This window comes from Hippocampus comes, unplaced genomic scaffold (assembly GCF_001891065.2).
Source record: "Hippocampus comes isolate QL1 unplaced genomic scaffold, H_comes_QL1_v1.1 scaffold6, whole genome shotgun sequence".
Classification (NCBI taxonomy): Eukaryota; Metazoa; Chordata; class Actinopteri; order Syngnathiformes; family Syngnathidae; genus Hippocampus; species Hippocampus comes.
In genome coordinates this window covers 659293-678874 of record NW_017805833.1, presented here as the reverse complement: position 1 = coordinate 678874, position 19582 = coordinate 659293, and the positions used below count along the sequence as shown (strand labels likewise).

Below are 19582 nucleotides of genomic sequence, written 5' to 3'. Positions count from 1 at the left end.
GGGGGGGGGCTACATTACAATGCTTACATGCTAATAGAAAAGTCTTTAAACAGTCCGAAAAGTTCTTTTGGGAAGCCATGAAAAGTCCACTTAACCGCTACCTCAGATTGCCCCCGATGATGAGCCCAGATCTTTGAACAAGGTAGATGCTCTATTGAGGTTTTATCCCCAATAGCAACTTGTTCAAATATTTCAAGTGAAAATAGTGTCGTAGCTCAGTCTGTAACATATTTTGACATACTATATCTTGGAGATATTGGCAGTTGGACCAGAGGGTTCCCGATTTAGAGACTTAACAAGACTTTTTCCGCCGAGATTTCTTTTATAGGCGCTAGTAGGAGCATAGCTTAATCTGAAAGGACTTGGCTTTAGGACTACAAGTTAGAATTTCAAAGACCCCTACTATACTAAATAAAACTCTCTTTTGAGGAGTTAGCAGAGAGCCTGTTGTTTTCCTGATTGATGCAATAGTCCTGTTGCACAAAGGCCTGAATTCCAATTTCTCATTTCTCTTATCCTGCAGTTGGGGCATTGCTCAGTCTGTCTCACATGAAGTATCATGGTGATGGAAATGTAAGCCGGCTAAGTCAAATTTTTCTTCTGGAGTTCTGAAGTTCAAAACACACCTTGGAGTGAAACCTTTGGAAATCGGGACCGGCTTCTGCACTTGGGGAAAACCTGAGCACTTCTGTGGTGCTCTTAGGAAAGGCACTAAATCCTTAATCCTGTTTCTAACCGCCGCTTTAGAAGTTTTGGAGAATTGGATGGAGGTAGAAGGTTCGAGACCCCTAGGGCTCAATAAATATGGACATTCTGACTAGGTATGAGGGACAGTTCTGTCCTGTAGCTCGGACAGGGACAACTCCCCAAAGTCTTGGGGCGCAGCTCCATTTTGTGCATCAACTTCACTCTATACACTTAACATGCTCTTTTTGACATCAAGACCTTGTAATTCCCACCAGCCATACCAATTCCGAGTGTTTACGACTGGACCAGATGTGGAAAGCAGTGTCTTGACTTCATGCAGCCAGAGATTATTTGCTGATGTTATCTGGTTGATAGTTTCTGCATAAACAGAGATGCAACAAAGCAAGTGGAGCATGTCTCAGCTTTTAAACTGCTTGCAATGCATAAACAACCCCACCGTTCTTCCTTTTAGTTGCATTTCTATACAGCACATGAATTGCACAACCCACCACTATTTCGCTCTTTTGGGACTCCTACGTCAATCTTTTTTCACGCTCACTATCCTGAGCGCTTAATTTGTTTGAGTGAGCCTTCAAGATACTGTACCTCCTCTCCCTGCTGCAGATATCGAGAACAGATGTACAGACAGTTACACCCTGACACACAAAAAAACCCCCCACAAAAAACAGAATGCATAGACTCATATGATGACTACTTAAAATTTACTATTTGCCCCAAGATATGTTGCACTGAGAATGCATTTTCACAGGAACCCACCAAGATGATGGACCACACCTGGACACAGCTGGACCATGGAAGCCTACCTTGTTCTGGGCCGGGGACATCTGCAGCTATAAGACACACAAGGAGACCTATAAATAAAGAGTACGTTTTGCCGGAAGATGCTCAGCGTAAACACCAGACCTTGAGTTACCTTTGAAGGTGCACCAGGAGTCAGCTGCTCGTGTCCTGCGTGGGTTGCAGCCTGGCGTACTTGTTTAGTTCAAATGACAAATTGGCCGACTAAGATTGTGTCAACATGAAAGGTCAGTTTCCTGTTGTTACTCACAGTACCACTCACACACACACACACACACACACACACACACACACACAGCTTACATGTGCTCATTGAATTTGTTCATACAGTATAATTTACTGGGTTTTTTTCCATCAGTTTGCACACTTCCACAGCAGTCAGCCACGCTGTCAGTCATCTTACTCACTGCTGTGCGAGTTGTCACACACACACACACACACACACACACACACACACACACACACACACACACACACACACACACACGCATTTGCGAAGTTGTAATTTACAGGAAAAGGAACATGCAAACACTGATAGAGACAGCAAGGGAAATAAGATGAACAGGCTTAGAATAGAATTTTACATCACAATAAGTAGGAAAGTAACACGTGGTCAGAACAAACAACACGAATTATACTGCCGTTATACCACTGTAACCATAGTTGAGGAGTTCACAGGCTCAGTGACACTGATGATGCCGGAAATTGTCTACTCTGAACGCATCATGGTGCTTAACTTTTAGCATAGTGTGCTAATTGTTAGAATATCTGCCTCACGATTGTGAGGTTCTGGCTTTGAATCTCGGCGATATCTTTGCGTGGCCTTTCTCCAGGTGCTCCACCTGCCTCCCACGTTCCCACATCATGTATGTTAGGTTCACTGATAATGTCCATAGGTGCGAATATGAGAGTGAATGGTTGTTTGTTCCTATATGCATCCTGCGATTGGCTGGTGACCAGTCCAGGTGTACCCAGCTTTTGACTCAAACTCTGCTGGGAAAGGTTCCGACTCACCCTCAACCCAAATGAGGACAATTAGTAATGAAACTCGATTAATGGATAAATATTGACTCATCAGTCACTTCCACATATACGTATGCGGCATGTTTGTTTAGGAAAATATACTTATTTGTATCAGTCAGACCTTTCCAGGATTTTGGCTTCCTAAACAAGCAATGAGTCAAGTTGCTATTAAAAACTCTGCTGAGAGAATGATGCATGTGGCATTCTGCATTTTTGCTATTAGACATTCAGAAATGGGATTGTGTGGCCAGTAGAGATCCATTTTGTGTGTGTGTGTGTGTGGGGGGGGGGGGTACATTTGTAGAATGAATAAATTGCTCTCTTTAATCAGCATATCCGCTATTTGTGAGAGTGAGTGTAAGAAGCATTCCTCCTTGTTAAAATGTCCTTGAACATTTTAATAAAGGTATACTAGCGTATAGCGTTAACCCCCCCCCCCCCCCACACACACACACACGCACACACAGACATGCTTACACCAAGGGCCCATCTTTCATATCATCCTGGAGCGACCGCCGGGTCCTGTACCAGCACCCACCCACTAATTGTGGTCCTTGTTACTGTTCCTTATCCTCTTCCACAAACATTGAGCTCAGGATAATGGAATCACATCTTATCAGTGCAAAAATTCACTCTGGAATTTGTCATTGGTGAATGAAAAAACATCAGCCGCTGTTTTTGTGTGTGTCTGTCTGTGTTTGTACATAATTCTACTGGAGCACATCCCTGTATGTGAGTATTAATACAATTTTGTCTTTGTCTCCTTCTCTACTTTCAGACATCCATTTGTCCTTCCCGGCCAAAACCCTCACAAATCATCCACTTCAATTATTATTTTCATTTTGTTTACAAAGTCATTCCAATGCTCTCGGCTTTGATATAATGTCTAAAAGTAGTGGAGAACCACTAAGTAATGACGGGAAGTAGCAAAAACACAACAACCAAAACAAAACAAAACAACAACAACAACAAAAACACCCTCATTCACAGGTGTCAAACACAAAGCCCAGGGGCCAGACCCGGCCCGCAACGTCATATTATGACACCCGCGAAAGCAAATCACGGATCAATTAACTTCCATGCTCCTTGATAAAAATCTGTGCCAAAATTTCACATTGTCATGTATCATAAATAATAATGCTGAGATTTTGCTTGTTGTTTTTGTTCCCCTTTGTGCAGTAGCTAGAACAATACGATCGATTATCCTTGATTTCTGATTTCAGAACTAGCAATCCATCAGTTTGTCGTGCATATGTAATAATATGATGAAACAATTGAACATTTATTTGGATTCACATTATAACGGCCTCCGGAGTGAAGCCATAACAACAAAGTGTCGCATAACAAAAATGAGTTTGACACCTCTCCCTGACCTCATCATGTCTTCGACATAAAGTTTAGGACTCTCCACTGCCATTGACAACTTTTTGGTGTTGAGGAATCGAGTGCCTCTGTTTGTGTTCTTTGATAAGGAACACTGAGTAAGATTTAGACTGCTATGTTAGCTTCTCACGCTACCTGCTTACTAGCTGCTGACGTCCTCGTCACTTAGCACGTAAACAGTAGGCTACAGTGTTTCTTAAAACACTGCATGTTATGTTAAAAACGAAATTTACAACATCAAATGTCAAAATAATTACACTAAACTGGTCCATCGCCTCTGAATGTACATGTACCTAATAAAATGTCTGGTGGGTATTTCGTATCAGCTCCACTGAGGTTGATCATGATTTATTTATTTATACATTTTACATATTTGTGACATATTCATCCAAAAAGTTCATTTGAGAAACTATGGCTTGGAGGCACATCACGTTCTTCTCTGAGGAATTAATCATCTTAAGTGTTGCATCATCAATCATTGCTCGTTTTGTGGCTATTGGGATACGTGGCTTTCATGACTCACCCTGCTTTGTGATGCAGTCCTCTGTGGGACAATTGGATTTTGGCTAAACACGACAAACGAGCCCGCCGTTAATCTCCAGTGTATCCGTAAATTACGCAAAGGACGGTTTGCATTAAGTCTACATGCATTAGCGTCATGTCTCAGACCTTACTTAGCCAACAAAGTCGTGCGCGGGGAGTGAGATGAATTTGAGTTTTAGAAACAGTCTGTCGGGCACAATGTCTTGGTGGGTGGAGGCTAGCTAAATTGGCTCAGGAAGAGAAAGAAGCTGTGTGTTGCGCAGCAGGAAGAGCAAGGTGCAATGACGACGACCGCTTTAACCTTGCTTTGTGCATATGTCACCAAGCAGTATGTCTTGGTTCACTGAGGGCACATGCACAGTACCGTGTTTGCAACCGTTTCTCTTCCAAGACAATTACATGTTGTATGTCTAAAACAATCAAAACATTGCCTTAAGAACAACTCACTATCTTAATGCTAGCATATAGTTGAAAATAACATTGACATGCAAACAGTTAGCATTTGTCGTCATGGTTTCACGACCCTTTCAACCAGGGTTCGCCAACCTTTTTTCCGCCATGGACCCGTTAATGGTATGCCTGATATTTTATGGACCAGCAACTATCCGTCAATAGGGTTCAAGGGGTGCTGAATATTACTGGTCAGGTGATTACGATATTTCAGTTTGGGACATATATTGTATGTTTAACGACAACCATTACATTGGCAAACATCCGGTGACGTGGGGACTGGGGACATGAAGTGCTGAAGAATATTCCCACCTAGAATCGAATGTACATTGGTGACATGTATGCAGGGATGTTTGTTTTATTATATCTGTGCGAACCAGTTTATTTACTCGAAGAATGCTTGGGCTTTTGTCACCTGGAAGTATGTGTGACACCATGGTGAAAAGGTCAATAAAGGTTTTATTTTCCAAAATATGTCCACTTTAATACTTGATTTGTGTTTGATTTAAATTTTCTCCTCTATACTACGATGCAGCAACGATGGATGACTTGCAAAAAGGGTGCTGAAAAGTTTCTCTCCACCCCCGTCAGCGGAAGTCAGCGGGACAGTGCAGCAGACGTCTTTTCCAGAGGATGGGAAACCTGGAGGCTGGAATCGCCTCTCATTTGGAATGAGGAGGAGGCAGCGGTCAGTAATGCCGCAGAGCACATGTGAAAAAATGTCAAGTAGCTATTAATGCCTTTATACATTTGACCTGCATTTTTCAGCTTGTCGCACACTTTGACCATGATCACAATATGGGCCCTAATTTGGTAGGCTGGCACCCGTGAGCTCAATGTGAAAATGCACGTAACTTCATTTTCATGCCAGGGTAATGGTTTGGTTCAGCTTGTTTGTAAATTTGGTAGATGCACTCCACCTCACCGGGCATTCCTGCCACGCCTACCAGCGCATCTGCAAATTGGGTTATAATAAGTAGACTGGATTTTAAACACACACAACGCAGGTTTAAATCGAAGCGCAGGTGGTGTAATGTGATTTTGGTGTATTTGATCAAGGCGCAGGCAGACAAATTCAGCGCTCTGCGGATGTGTGTGGCGGAGATCATGGAATTCCATTTATAAATATGACATCAGCATGGGACAATAACTGGGTGGGGTGGTCACACGGACGCACGATCGGGGGTGCAAGGGGGTCTCCAATTACCCATATCACATGCATGGCCGACCACATGATCGGCAAAGGAAAAAGCTGGCAGTGGCACAGTCACAGTAGTTGAATGTGTGTCAACTGTCACATTTATGTTGCACACTGTTTTTTTGTTGGGGGGGGCTGTTAAACAAACCACGACCTTAATGAAAATCTTGTTTAATGTCTGCAACTGCTCTATATAGTCAGAGTGCATAAAAGGAAGAAAAGCCAGTCAATTAATCGGTTGGGCCCAATTGTGTGTGTGTGTGTGTGTGTGTGTGTGTGTGTGTGTGTGTGTGTGTGTGTGTGTGTGTGTGTGTGTGTGTGTGCGTGTGTGTGTGCGCGTGCTGTGATGAATGGGGAGGTTTTCGCATGGGTGTGTGAGTGGTAAGATGTGAGACGATGTATCGTAAAGAGACATTTGCTCATGGGCCAACTCCATGAATACAAATTCCAGAAAGGACGGGTACACCTTGCGTCTCCTGTCTAATAGTGAACAAGCGCTGCCCACTTTTTCTTTTTTTTTCCTTCTTCCATCCAATCACAAATGCAAACTGCGCTGACTTCATGGGCACTGACTCATCCATTCATACATTTGATTTTATTATTTATTATAAACGAATGCCATTCAGAGTTATGGGGGCCACATATTTATAATGAGGGAGCCATTGTCCCACAGCAATGGCGCTACTGAAACGCAGCAGGTGAGTTTGTCATGGGAGGGAGAGAAAAAAGCAAAATTGTTACTTTGTGTAATGTCATGTGCTGGTTTATTTGGTTCATCCCCATGTGACCTCATCATAGGGGTATAAGTGGCAGGAAAAAAGTTAAACTGGTGGTCACTTTTGAAGCAGCAAAGAGAGCAAGTGTGTGTGTGTGTGTGTGTGTGTGTGAGAGAGAGAGAGAGAGAGAGAGAGAGAGAGAGAGAGAGAGAGAGAGAGAGAGAGAGAGAGAGAGAGAGAGAGAGAGAGAGAGAGAGAGAGAGAGAGAGAGAGAGAGAGAGAGAGAGAGAGAGAGAGAGAGAGAGAGAGAGAGAGAGAGAGAAAGTGGGAGGAGACAGCAAAGGAAGGGAGCAGGACAATATAGTAAAAGGGTTGAGGTCCAACAGGGAGTTGATTCATTCACTCACACTCGTGCAGCTTCTTTGCATGCGCACACATTAGCACCTGCACAGTGTTTTAAGCAACACACGCGGGTGGAAAGTGTACATTTGGATACAACATGGAGGGAGTATTACACAACATAGTTGAAGAGTGTTTACATGACACAGACTTATACTTGCTCTAGTTCAGAAAAGCTAGACAAGAGTCCACACAAGACTTGACACAATCCAATCTGTCCAAAGGAGCAGAAGGGAGAACCGAGGGATCGGAACACTGGAGCTCAAGGATAAGCCATGGACACTGTGTACATCCCAACCCACCTGGAGGTGAGTACGACACACACAGGCATGCATACACGCATTTCAGGGGCAAATATAGAATTTTAATGTCAAGCATTGTCATGCAGTACTGCAAAAAGTGGCAGCGATCAGTTTGGTCCCGAAGTACAGTTTCATTAATTTGTTGAAATCAGTGAAATTTTATTTTCTTGATTTATTCATTTTTTTTTAAAGAAAATGAACACTGACATAAAGTAAATTAAATCAGAATAACCTTTATTGGGCAAGTATGTTAAAAACACACAAGACATTTCTCTCCAGCAGTTGGAGCCATTCCAGTACTACACCAAACATGTTCCAAAAAATATGTTTATTAAATCAACACATACAATAAATACAGTTTAGCAAGTGTGAAATGATGTATCCTTTCATCAAGCAACTTTATTCGTCAATTGCACCTCAATCAGAATAACCTTTATTGGGTAAGTATGTTAAAAACACACAAGACATTTCTCTCCAGCAGTTGGAGCCATTCTAGTACTACACCAAACATGTTACAAAAAATATGTTTATTAAATCAACACATACATTAAATACAATTTAGCAAGTGTCCCATAGTGCAGTAATACTGATACGACCGTTGTGAAATGATGTATCCGTTCATCAATCAACTTTATTCGTCAATTGCACCTCAGTAAACAACAACAGTCATTCTCAAACATTTTCCACCAAGTACCACCCCGAAAAAAGTACAGTACTCAGGGCTCCAAGCACCACCATAATGACCAACATTAAAATACAGTAGCATAGTGGGCCTCAGTGTTCATAAAAATAATCACTGTATTAAACTTTTGTGAAAAGGCTTTTTGTCACAAGTTCAGTTCGATATTATATTCACTTTTATATTGTAGAAAATCATTAAACACGTGGAAAATACTCTTCAGAGGGCCCATTTCACATAATTTTGCTCGTTCCTCAAGCGCTGCTTACTTACGTGAAATACTTCACCGTGTTGAGTGAATGTACACAAAAATAATCACTGTATTAAACTTTTGTGAAAAGGCTAATGTCACAAGTTCAATTCAAATAGTGAAACTTTTATATTGTAGAAATTCATTAAACACATGGGAAAATTCTCTTCAGAGGGCCCATTTCACATAATTTTGCTCATTCCTCAAGCACTGCTTACTTACGTGAAGTACTTCACTGTGTTGAGTGAATGTACGCGGTGGGACCTGGAGTATCAACGCTGCAGTTTACGCATGACACAAACAATTATCCATTTTCTATACTGCTTAAATTGTGATTCAAACATGCAGTAAAAAGATGAATACATTACATTTTAAGGACTACTGTCATCAGTGGTATTTTTAGGTGTTCTTAGATGACATTTCGGGCTGCTCGAGCACTCAAAATATGCCCATTGGTCTGGAAGTGTGCTGCTGAAGACATTAGCCACACACACACACTCCCACACACACACACACACACACACACACACACACACACACACACGCACACACACAGACACACACACACGCATACACAAGCATACAAACAGCAGTTGCTCAATCCAAACTCAAGTGCTCGTAAAGCTAGCTGAATAGTTTTCCCATTATGAGTTCAAAGAGCAGCAGGTAAATGAGCCAGCGTGTTGTGAGGCTGCCACCACCGCCGCCGAGAGCGTTATTAATGCGAAAAGCAGGTAGTCTTGCGTTTTTTTTATTTTTTTTACATAGTGCCGAGCTGTCAGACGTGGTGTGACGCTAGCAGCCACCAGCGAAATATGTCAGTATTTCCACCCAAGCTTTTTTGTAAGACCGGGCTCTCTCCAGTTCACTACAATATAGCATTATGCTGTACGTCAGTGGTTTGTAAACCTTATACACAAAGTACCACCTCAAAAAATGCTTATCTATCCAAGTACCACCATCATGACTAATGTCAAAGTACCATAATTAGTCATCAAAAACTAGACAGAGGCCAATGTAACAATTGGTGAAAAAAAAAAAACATCTAGAGGACAAATAAGTACCACTGAAAATATTTAGTCGTATCACCACTTTTCAGGTAGTGCAAAGAATGAAAATAAATATGACGCAGTTTTTCAAGTAATATTCAAGTATGTCCAATATTTTTACAGTAAAAGTGAGAATAACCGGGACAGCAGAACTGAACCAATCTCCGTATTCATCAATGGATGCTACAGCTTGTTGTTTACTTTCAAACTTAGCTTGTAGCAGACGTGTGTGACGTCATGCACGCTATGATCATAACGTGTCTGATGCACTGGCGAAAGGAGACTTTGATTCTCTCCCCTTTCGTGTATTACCATTTCTAACAACAAGGCGTATGTAGGAATAGTTGTTATGATTGTAGTATTGTGTTCTTTTGTATTTATGGAGTTTTATATTAAATGTTGTGTCAAGCAAGTCGCTGATGGAATAGTAGTGCACTCGCCTGACTTGTGTGCAGGCAGCGTGGGATAGGTTACCACTCAGTGACATTGTGGATGTGGGTGTGAATGGTTGTTTGTCGCTATATGTGCCCTGTGACTGACTGGTGAGCAGTATTGAAAAAGTAACTTCATAAATGTTCGAAAAACCAAAAGCGAGCAACTTCCTCGTACTTAAAAGTTACACGCAACTGAACTCTGCTCAACTGTAAAAGTAATATAGTGGATTAAAAGAAAAAGTTTAAGCCACTGCTGTGCGCATAAAATACTGGTCTCCTGAGGCCAAAACCACACAAGCGCAGCATTTCAACCATCACGCTGAGACGTATGTTGTATATTTTGCCCTTCTTGAAAAGTCCCCAAAACACTGCAAACATCTTTCAGGATGATGCGGTGCACTTCTACAATAATTCAAACAACGATCATAACAATTAAAAAAAAAAGTCCTTTCCTTGACCTGGAACCAATTTTGGTTCCCAGAAAAGGTTGATTTATGAGCCCACCATGGAAAATGGCATGAAATTGAGCCATCGAGAACTAGAGTGGGGTAAGTGAAATTTTGTTATTTTGCAAGAAAGTAATTTAAAATGTGGCTGCTCTAAAATCTGGGAGATTTATATGAGAATGATGATTGCTTCTTATGGAAATATGTTTTAACAAAAAATTTTTTTTCCTCAGATTTTGGCCTTTCACCAAACATAATAGCTTTGGAAAGCATTTTGAATATTTGTTCTGGATCATATTACTTGCACTTTTATTCACCGCGAAGGTACTGTGATAGGAGAAAGAAGTTTACAGCAATAGTGATCTAAGTCCAAATATAGCTGTCAAATCTATCAATATTTTGTGAAAGATTTACATTCGCAACATTCACTGATTCAAACATGCAGATGCACTGGCACCCAAACTAAAGCACATCTTACTTTCTGATCCTGGCTTCATATGCACAGCCATCTTGGAGGTGGGAGTTGGTCCAGTGTTGCACTGAAGAATGAGGAAATGGGCTGAGTACAATAAAGGGCTGCCCTCGAAATATCAAAGTTCGAACTAAATCTACATCAATAGTCACCTAAATATAATGACCAAATTGGAGTTAGCCCACTTTAGTTCTTAGTGGCTCAATTTTAAGCGAGTGGAATTTTTAGCTGTCACGCAGCATGTTCCAAAGCACAACAGCGAGCAAGCTGTAGAGGGGGACTGAGGATTTGGAAGGAGTGAGAGAGCGAGAGAGAGAAAGAAGAGAGAGAGAGAGAGACAGACAGACAGACAGAGAGACAGAGCGAGAGACAGAGAGAGAGAGAAAAGGAGGAATTTGGGAAAAGAAACACGGGAAGAGCAACAGGAAGGGAAAGTTGAGGACCAGGCGTAACATGAAGACAGCGGCGGCGGATAAATCAGCCAGCTGCAGTGACACTCGGGGCCGTCCATGTGCCGCACTCTTCCGCAAAAACACCATTCATATAAGGCTTTGGAAAAATAGAATCAAATGGGGTGGGTGGAGTAGAGGGTGAAATAGAAGCCATTGAGGTAAAACGAGTGAAAGTTTTATGTCATATAAATGCAATATTGGATTATTGATTACTGAATTGTGTTATGTGGCCTTTTTAGTTGGTGTGTGTTTTTCATTTTATATTGTATTGCAATGTTGTGGAAGAGCCCAACTGGGGGGCTGAAGTTGACAGTTAGCACTAGCTATAAACGCGATATGCATCATCAAAAATAAATAAACAAATAATAATTTGGGAAAAAATAATTTTTGCCAAACTGCAAATAAACATAAACTGTAGATTTAAGTTGTAATATCACCAATCACCACTAAATGGCAGACTTGTCTGAGTTGTTCTTGCACAAGATCTTATACTGCCCTATACTTCAACATGAGTAAGCGTTGTATTTTTTTCCGGATTTGGAATAATATGCAGGACAAACATAGTACCTCAATATTAACATTTTGAGTGAGTTGATTTCTGTGAAAAATAAATAAAAACACACAAAATTGAGTTTTTGCACATATTATGCACATATGCATGTATTTTGTCCATATCTAAACTAGCATTTTTCTCATACATCTGGTTAGGGCGGGCATGGTCCTATGTAACCCCCAAAATCACATTGATAAAAAAATTGTGGCCCTCTCCAGTGTTTAAGTTGTCCATCCCTGTTCAAATAAATTCATTTTTTGTTACGCAAACAAATTCTTAGGAGGAGCTTGATTCTGTGTCTGGTCAAATGCCTGTGATTTGTGTGAAAGTATGCGTCTGCAATAAAAATCGAATTCATTTGAATACTCCTAACACATCTTAACCTGGCGTGCCAATATTTATCCAGGGCATCGTATGTTTGAATGCGTTGTCCCTGTCAAAAAACAAACAAAACAAAAAACAAAAAAAAAGACAAGCCTGTCGTGAAAGCGGAAGGGGAAAAGGCATGTTGAAATAAACAGATAAAAAGAGAGGATGGGAGTTTATCGCCACACTGTCTGCTGCTAAGTGAGGTCAGGTCACATGCAATGTGTCTTATGGCAGACACAACCTTAAAACCTTCATTTTGCCTGAGCCAGAGAACATTTATCATCATGTCTCTCTCTCTAGCCCTTGATATCTCTCTCTCTCTCTCTCTCTCTCTCTCTCTCTCTCTCTCTCTCTCTCTCTCACTTTTTTTTTTTTGATCCCAAGGGAATGCTAGCTACAAAAACAAATATCATCTCTGTGCCAAATTTCTTTGCCTGTGCCTCGATCAAATACATCAGAATGGCGTTAGACCACCGGCGCTGCATAATAAATCTCCTTTTAGCCCATCTAAAATGTTGTCAACTTTTTGGAACCAAATTTGCAGATGTGCTGGGGTCGAGGCAGACACACCCAGTGAGGCGAAGCGTATCTATCAAATTCACAAACATGCTGAACTACACCATTGCCTATGCCTAAAAATGACAATGCACTCATTTCTACGCAGAGCGCAAACTATTTTCTGTGACAAAATTGTCGGATTATTTACAGTACGTCATATTATTTTCTTAGAAAAAAGGACCTACGTTATTTTAAGTTATTTAATTTAGCTTTATATCTCGTAATATCATGACTTCTATTCTTGTCAGTTACAACATTCCAACTTTGTCAGTATTTTTGCCTGTACCTCCCTGTGTGTGCCTTGACTAAGCCGTAAGTGCCCTGCCCCTGCCGTGTGAACCTTTGAACCTCTCAGTGTCTTTTAGTAGGTGAGGCAAGTATAGGAGAGATGTCTTCTGCTTGTCCTCAATGCGCTTTTAGCCACCACTGACAGGCATCTCCTCTGTAATTGTCCTGTGCTGCCTTTGCCTCAGGTGAAAGGCTTCCTGCTGGGTGGGGCCGACTGTCACACTGTAATGAACAGGCCGCGAAAATCACTCGCTGCTTTTCTCGTGCCCTTTGAACTCGTGCCGGCCAGCCCGGTGTACGCAATCACGTACGCATAAAAGCATAAAGAGATACTGTCAAACCCGTAGCCTTTTTCTGACAGTGTGGCCAGATTAGCGGGCCATTATGGCGTCATTATGTGTTTGCTCGGGCCCTAAACACTTCACTTATCTTGGTGTTAATCAATTCGATGCCTCGTAAAGAGATAAAGGAGGGCAGACCAGGGTTATAAGAGTTTGAGATTTTTCTTTATTGTGAGTTTTTTTGTTTTTAAAAGCAGTTAGATTTAATTAGTTTTTTTGAGCAGGTTTGTTAGTTTGTATTATTTTTTTATTTTTTTAAGCGCTTCATTTTAGTTCAGTTTTATTAGTTTTAAAATTAGTTTTAGTTTTTTATTTTATTATTTTTTTTTTTAATACAGAGTTTTTGTCAGGTCACAACGCATAGTGTAATGGTAAGTAAATTGTCATACACATGTTTGACCTTCCTTCTTCTATCCGGACATACAGCAATACCAAAATTTAAAATGAACCCCATAAGCTCATGTATGATATTAATTGACAAAGATGAAAATGAAGGATATTTTCACAATCGTGAGTTAGTTTTAGTTATCTTTATAAGCGGAAGATGTCGCTTCAGTTAATTTTAGTCTTCTTAAAAGGTTTTTTGTTCAATTTTAGATTTTTTTTTTTTTCGTTTTTGTTGACTACATTAACCTTGGCACATACAAGAAAACATATATTAAAGAAATAGCGCCTTTTTTTTTTTACCTGTGCATTTCCTTCATTTGATCAGGTCTGACTTCTTTTATTTTACTATTATTTTTTTTTTAAATAAACCTCACCTCAATTTTCACCTCAGGAGGGCCATTAGCTCTTTAATGACCGGTTGACTTATTAACATCTGTGTCATGATGCTATGCTGTTAACTATGGTCGTAATTGTGCGACCTCCCAGTTTGTGGTTACGTTCCCGCGCTGACACACACCCAAAAAATGTTTGAGGGATGGAAGGGAAGAGAAGAGCTCATATTGTGTGTCACCTCTCATTGCAGATCATGAAAGCAATGCTCTTTTATGGCTTGATGCTAATTAGAAGGGAGAGAAGATAATCAATGCCAGAGATAGGCAGACTCCCAATCATTGTCGTTAAAAGCAGTAACAATATGTACTCCTTTTTTTTTTTTTGTCGTACGTTGGGCTTAACCTCTTACTGGAACTTTGGTTCACACACAAATCAGTTTACGAAACATTTTTTTTTCCAGACAAAAATTGCATAGCTTTGCTATGACATCCAAGCTTAATGCTCAGTAATGTTTACTTGTGCTTTCTCTTACACCGCACAAACGTCAGTCGGTCCGTGCATCAGGTATTTTAGGGATTGCATTTTTTTTTCTGTTTGAAATCAGTCCTGACTATTGCTCCTAAGAAAGAGCCACGCGTGGTTGTGCTGTTAAGAAGCTCTGGAAAATGTGCATGGCGTACTTGAGGTGTCACTAGATCAATGTTATTTTAGATGATGAAAACAAACAAAATAACAAGAAACTATATTTGAAAAAAAACGTTTTCATCAATGAAATGAAATAAAAATGAGAGCTTTGCGAAAACGATAACTAACTGAAACTACATCTTATGTTTATGAATATAACATCTAAAAGTAACTGGAAAGATAGCAAAAATGTCACTCATTTTCATATTTATCAATTTTATACATGAGCTTTCGGGGATGATTTTAAGTGTATTTTGTATTCTGTATTACTGAACAAAAAAAAGGAAATTTCAACAGTTATTGCAGGGATTTTATCTTACTTTACTTGATTACAATATTTTTGCCCCTTTTTTTTGTCATGCACTAGACAAATACTCCAGATACAAAAAAAACCCAATACTGAAACTAATACAAACGAAACAGAAAAAATATGTAAAAACTAAAAACCTGCTCTAAAAACAAATTGATATGATATCTATCTATCTGTCTGTCTATCTATCTGTATCCAAATGTCATTTTGAACAAAATAAAGTATTTCCTTGACTTCAGCACTGTCTCGTTCCCCATGTTAGGTCCACCATGCTCCTTGCTAACCTCCTGCTCCTCATGGTCCTGCCGCTACCTCAAGCCTCGTCCGGTGGCCAGGGTGACACCGGCGAGGTCGACAATGGCAGGCTAGCCGGCGCGTCGCCGGCCACCTCGAATCCCCTGCCGATTGGGTCCCGCCCAGAGCCGGGCCTGGCTCAGACCATCCAGAGTCTCTTGCTGAGCCGCCTGGGCCTGCAGTCACAGCCCAACCCTCGGCCCGGCGTGCCGATCCCTCAGTACCTCATGGATCTGTACCGCTTCCACCAGCAGCAGTACCACCTGCTGGAGGACCCAACATTCAGCTTCCCCAGCCATCATGTGCAGGAGGCCAACACCATACGCAGCTTTCACCACACCGGTAAGACCATTGCTATGCCGTAACCACACACCATTGTCAAAATGAGAACCAGGAAAGAACCTTTAGCTCGCACCATGGAAGCTGTTTGTATGTTGTCTTTTATCAGTGCATGGTGACGTATAAATCGACTTTATGACAGGTGCAGATATCTTTGACAAGTCTCATTTAACAATCAAAACGTCATATGGCTCAAGCACGCTCACGATAGATTAGATGGGTTGCTGTAGTACATGTATACACACACGTGTTTATGTCTACAGTGAGGGACAAAAAAACAGAGGGTTGAAAATAAAAATGATAAACATTGAAAAAAATGGAAAAGAATCTGCAGGTGCTGGCCCATGTGTGTACATGTGTGTGTGGGAATGTGTGTGTGTGCGTGTGTTTTGCTGGCCAATAGCAGTAATGTACATACAGTATTTGCCAACCTCCCTAATACTGTCAGCCCAATTGGGGAATGACGATTTTGGATCCCAGTCTGACCTCTAATTTTATTATGCAAGTTGCAGCTGAGTAAAAGTAGCAGGACCAGCCCAAGTATGAAAAAAGTGACTCATGGTCTGAAAAATACGATACCTCCCCTGATAAATAAAGGTTAAATAAATCGTAAATTACAAAAGTAAGTAAGTAAAAGTATTTTTAAATACAAGTTTGTTGTTGTTGTTCACCTAGAGCCCCTCACAGCAGAGGACCACAAATGGGCGTATATCTCCTTCAACATCTCCTCCATCCCCCTGGATGAGAAGGTGCTCTCGGCTGAGCTGCGCCTACGTACCGCCAGGACCACCTCCCTGGGCCCCGGACCTCACAGACTGAACCTGTACCTCTCTGGGCACCGACAGGACCCTCAACCCACCCTGCTCGAGACCAGACTCCTCACCGCTGAGCCTCAAAGTCATCCAACCGGCCGCCTTTGGGAAGCATTCAGCCTGAAGGCAGAGCTCTTTGATTTGGCCCTGAGCGGAGCAGACCACCTAGGCTTCCTCCTGGAGGTGGTATCAGAGAACAGCACCGGTCGGGGAGAAGGGGAACAACATCAGGCGGGCCACTTGAGGGTGTGCAGGTCTGTGGAGCAGGATGAGCACAGCTGGGCCCAGGAGAGGCCCCTCTTGGTGACATATAGTCACGACGGGCGTGGAGAGCCTTTGGTCAAGCACGGCAGGAGGAACGTCAGCGCGGTGCCCAGGAAAAGCTGGAATAGAGACCAAAAGTGGAGCCGGTATAAAACGTACAAAACACCGAGCTGGGGGGGCCAACCAGGAAGGGTGAAACGAAACGGCGGTCGCGCGGCCAAACTCAAGCGCCTCTCCCGCAACCGCTGCCGCCGCCATCCCCTCTACGTGGATTTTAACGACGTGGGCTGGCACAAGTGGATCATCGCGCCCAGCGGCTACGACGCGTTCTTCTGCCTGGGTGAGTGCCGCTTCCCCCTGGCCGACCACATGAATTCCTCCAGCCACGCCATGGTGCAGACACTGGTCAACTCGGTCAACGGCGCCGTGCCACAGGCCTGCTGTGTGCCGACCTCACTCAGCCCCATTGCCCTGCTCTACCTGGACCCCCAGGATCGCGTGGTGTTGAAGAACTACCAGGACATGGTGGTGGAGGGCTGCGGATGCCGGTAGCGTGCTGAACAGAAACCGTCCTGGGAGGAAGACGATGGTGGGATGACGTATAAATGCTCTTCAGTGAGGGAAATCTCAGCCTAAGCATAAACGTCAGAAAAAGTTGTGCTGCTTTTCCATTGCACAGGTACGACAAGATGTGAAGAAGACACAAAAGTCAGACAACTTTTAACTGATGGGGGAGCTACAGCAGCCAAAATGGAGAGAGTGAAACAGCTAAAGCAGGGTACACACATATCGTTAATTGGATCATATCTGAGCAGTTTGACACCCGCAGTCAGCAAAAGGGCGATTATCAGATGCCTGTGAAAGATCACCCTGAGTGATTGTCCTATGGCGAGGGGTGTGTTCAGAGTGATTTTCTTTTTCGGATTAATCGACTACTCAACAAATCAACTTTACTTCTCCACAATGACATTTGGACTGTGACGTCCACTAGTTGCTAGTAAGGGTCTAACCGATGAGACAACTAGTTGACGTGTCACAAGCTGCTAATAGGGATTGAGTGGATTTGTCGACAAGTCGACGATACTATTTCACACTGACTTTAAAAGCCTGAAGTCAACTCATTACTGATCATTCGATTTTGTCATCCCAAACAAAATTGAGCATTTTTACACTCTTACAATTAATGTCAGCAAAGGCCTGGTTATCAGACCCGCTTTGAAAGATTACCCTGAGCCATTATCATTTGGTGAGGGGCATGTTGAGTGTTTTTTTTTTTCCTGATTAATGGACTACTCAACAATTTGACTTTACCATTCCACAATGACGTTTGGTGCGCAATGTCGACTAGTCGCTAATAAACATTTCTTACCGATTAGTTGACTTGTAGATTTCAGTCCTCCACAAGAATGTTCAAAGCATTACATTGACAAGTCAGAAATTGCTAATAGGGGTCGAATCGATTAGTCGACGAGTTGACTACTACATGTTGACGTTTAAAGCTTGAAGTCGACTAATCACTAATCATATGATTTACAGAAAATAATCAGGTGTCTGGGAAATATTATTCTGAGCGATTATCCTTACGATTGTAAAGGTTAAATCTGTTAACTATTTACAATGACAAGTCCTTCTGTGTGCGTTCAAAATTTAATTCATACATCTTGAGTATACTACACACTTTGGGAGCAATTAAAAACACATTAGTGATTTTTTTTTTCCTTATCATTTGCGGAGTATCTCACATTTAAAACATGGGTTAAGCTGTTAAAAAAAAATCGGTATGTGTGTACCTTGCATAAGCGTCTTAAATAGTGTCTGACTAGGACTTGTTCACTAATAAAAGCATCGATCATAAGGAAGTACCGTGCAGTGGGAAAACAGAGCTACACTACTCATTTATCTGACATTATTTCGCAACAGCAGTCAACCGCAGTAATCAAAGCATCGTTACGAAAAACTACCAAGAGGAAGGCTGAGGTTGTCCTTGAAAGCACCTACGTGTCACCAGCTATTTAAATACAAAACACATCAACGACGCTGACAAAGAAAATACAATGCTATTGTTCTGAATGTACTCTGTTATTATTTAAAAGAAAACTTTTCTTTGCGGACGTAAAGATGATCGGACACGATTCCATGTAGATGTCCATTCTCTAACTTAAAATGTATTTAAAGGCTGCAGTCTTATGGTGTATTTAATCTTGGTGATAAGCTGCACACTCACATGAAGTAAGTTATGACTTTACCTGTTTGACCGTTATGTTAACTGAGCAACATTCACAACTTAATTCTTGTGCACTAACAAAGCTGTGTGTATGAATGTGTGTGGGCGTTTGTGACTTAGGGTTTGCATCGACTAGTTGACTTGTCGACTTTACCACGCCACAATGACTTGACGTTGAATAGTCACAGGGAGTTGAATTGATTAGCTGATGGTTTTCATCTTTACTATCCCACAATAATTCGAGCATGTCAACTAGTCGGTTATAAGGGCTGAACCGATTAACTGACTAGTCGATGAGTCTACTATGCTAATCAACAATAATGTTCAGAAGATGACGTTGACTAGTTGCTAATGGGGTCTATAGCCATTTTGTTGACTTGTTGACTGCTCCACAAGACGTGTAGAGTGTGAGATGGGTCTGAAAAGTCACTAATAGGGGTTTAAACAATTAGTTGACTAGTCAACAAGTTGTCCAAACTACTCCGCATCAACATTTAAAATTTGAAGTTGACGAATCACTATCG

The 19582-nt window shown here is 41.6% G+C and overlaps 1 protein-coding gene and 1 long non-coding RNA gene across 2 annotated transcripts in view; both read left to right on the top strand.

Annotated features, from left to right (window-relative positions):
- LOC109526331 (uncharacterized) overlaps nucleotides 1-5889 on the top strand; it is a 7439-nt gene extending 1550 nt beyond the window's left edge. Inside the window, exons 2-3 of the long non-coding RNA XR_002170311.1 lie at nucleotides 1457-1572; nucleotides 5441-5889. This is a non-coding gene — a long non-coding RNA (uncharacterized LOC109526331). The remainder of the gene's footprint in view (nucleotides 1-1456; nucleotides 1573-5440) is intronic.
- Nucleotides 5890-7117: 1228 nt separating this feature from the next.
- Nucleotides 7118-18665, top strand: bmp16 (bone morphogenetic protein 16). Its single transcript, XM_019887725.1, has 3 exons — nucleotides 7118-7526; nucleotides 15388-15761; nucleotides 16434-18665. The coding sequence occupies exons 2-3, from the start codon at nucleotides 15395-15397 to the stop codon at nucleotides 17384-17386; spliced, it is 1320 nt and encodes a 439-aa protein (XP_019743284.1). The 5' UTR covers nucleotides 7118-7526; nucleotides 15388-15394; the 3' UTR covers nucleotides 17387-18665.
- Nucleotides 18666-19582: the final 917 nt, after the last annotated feature.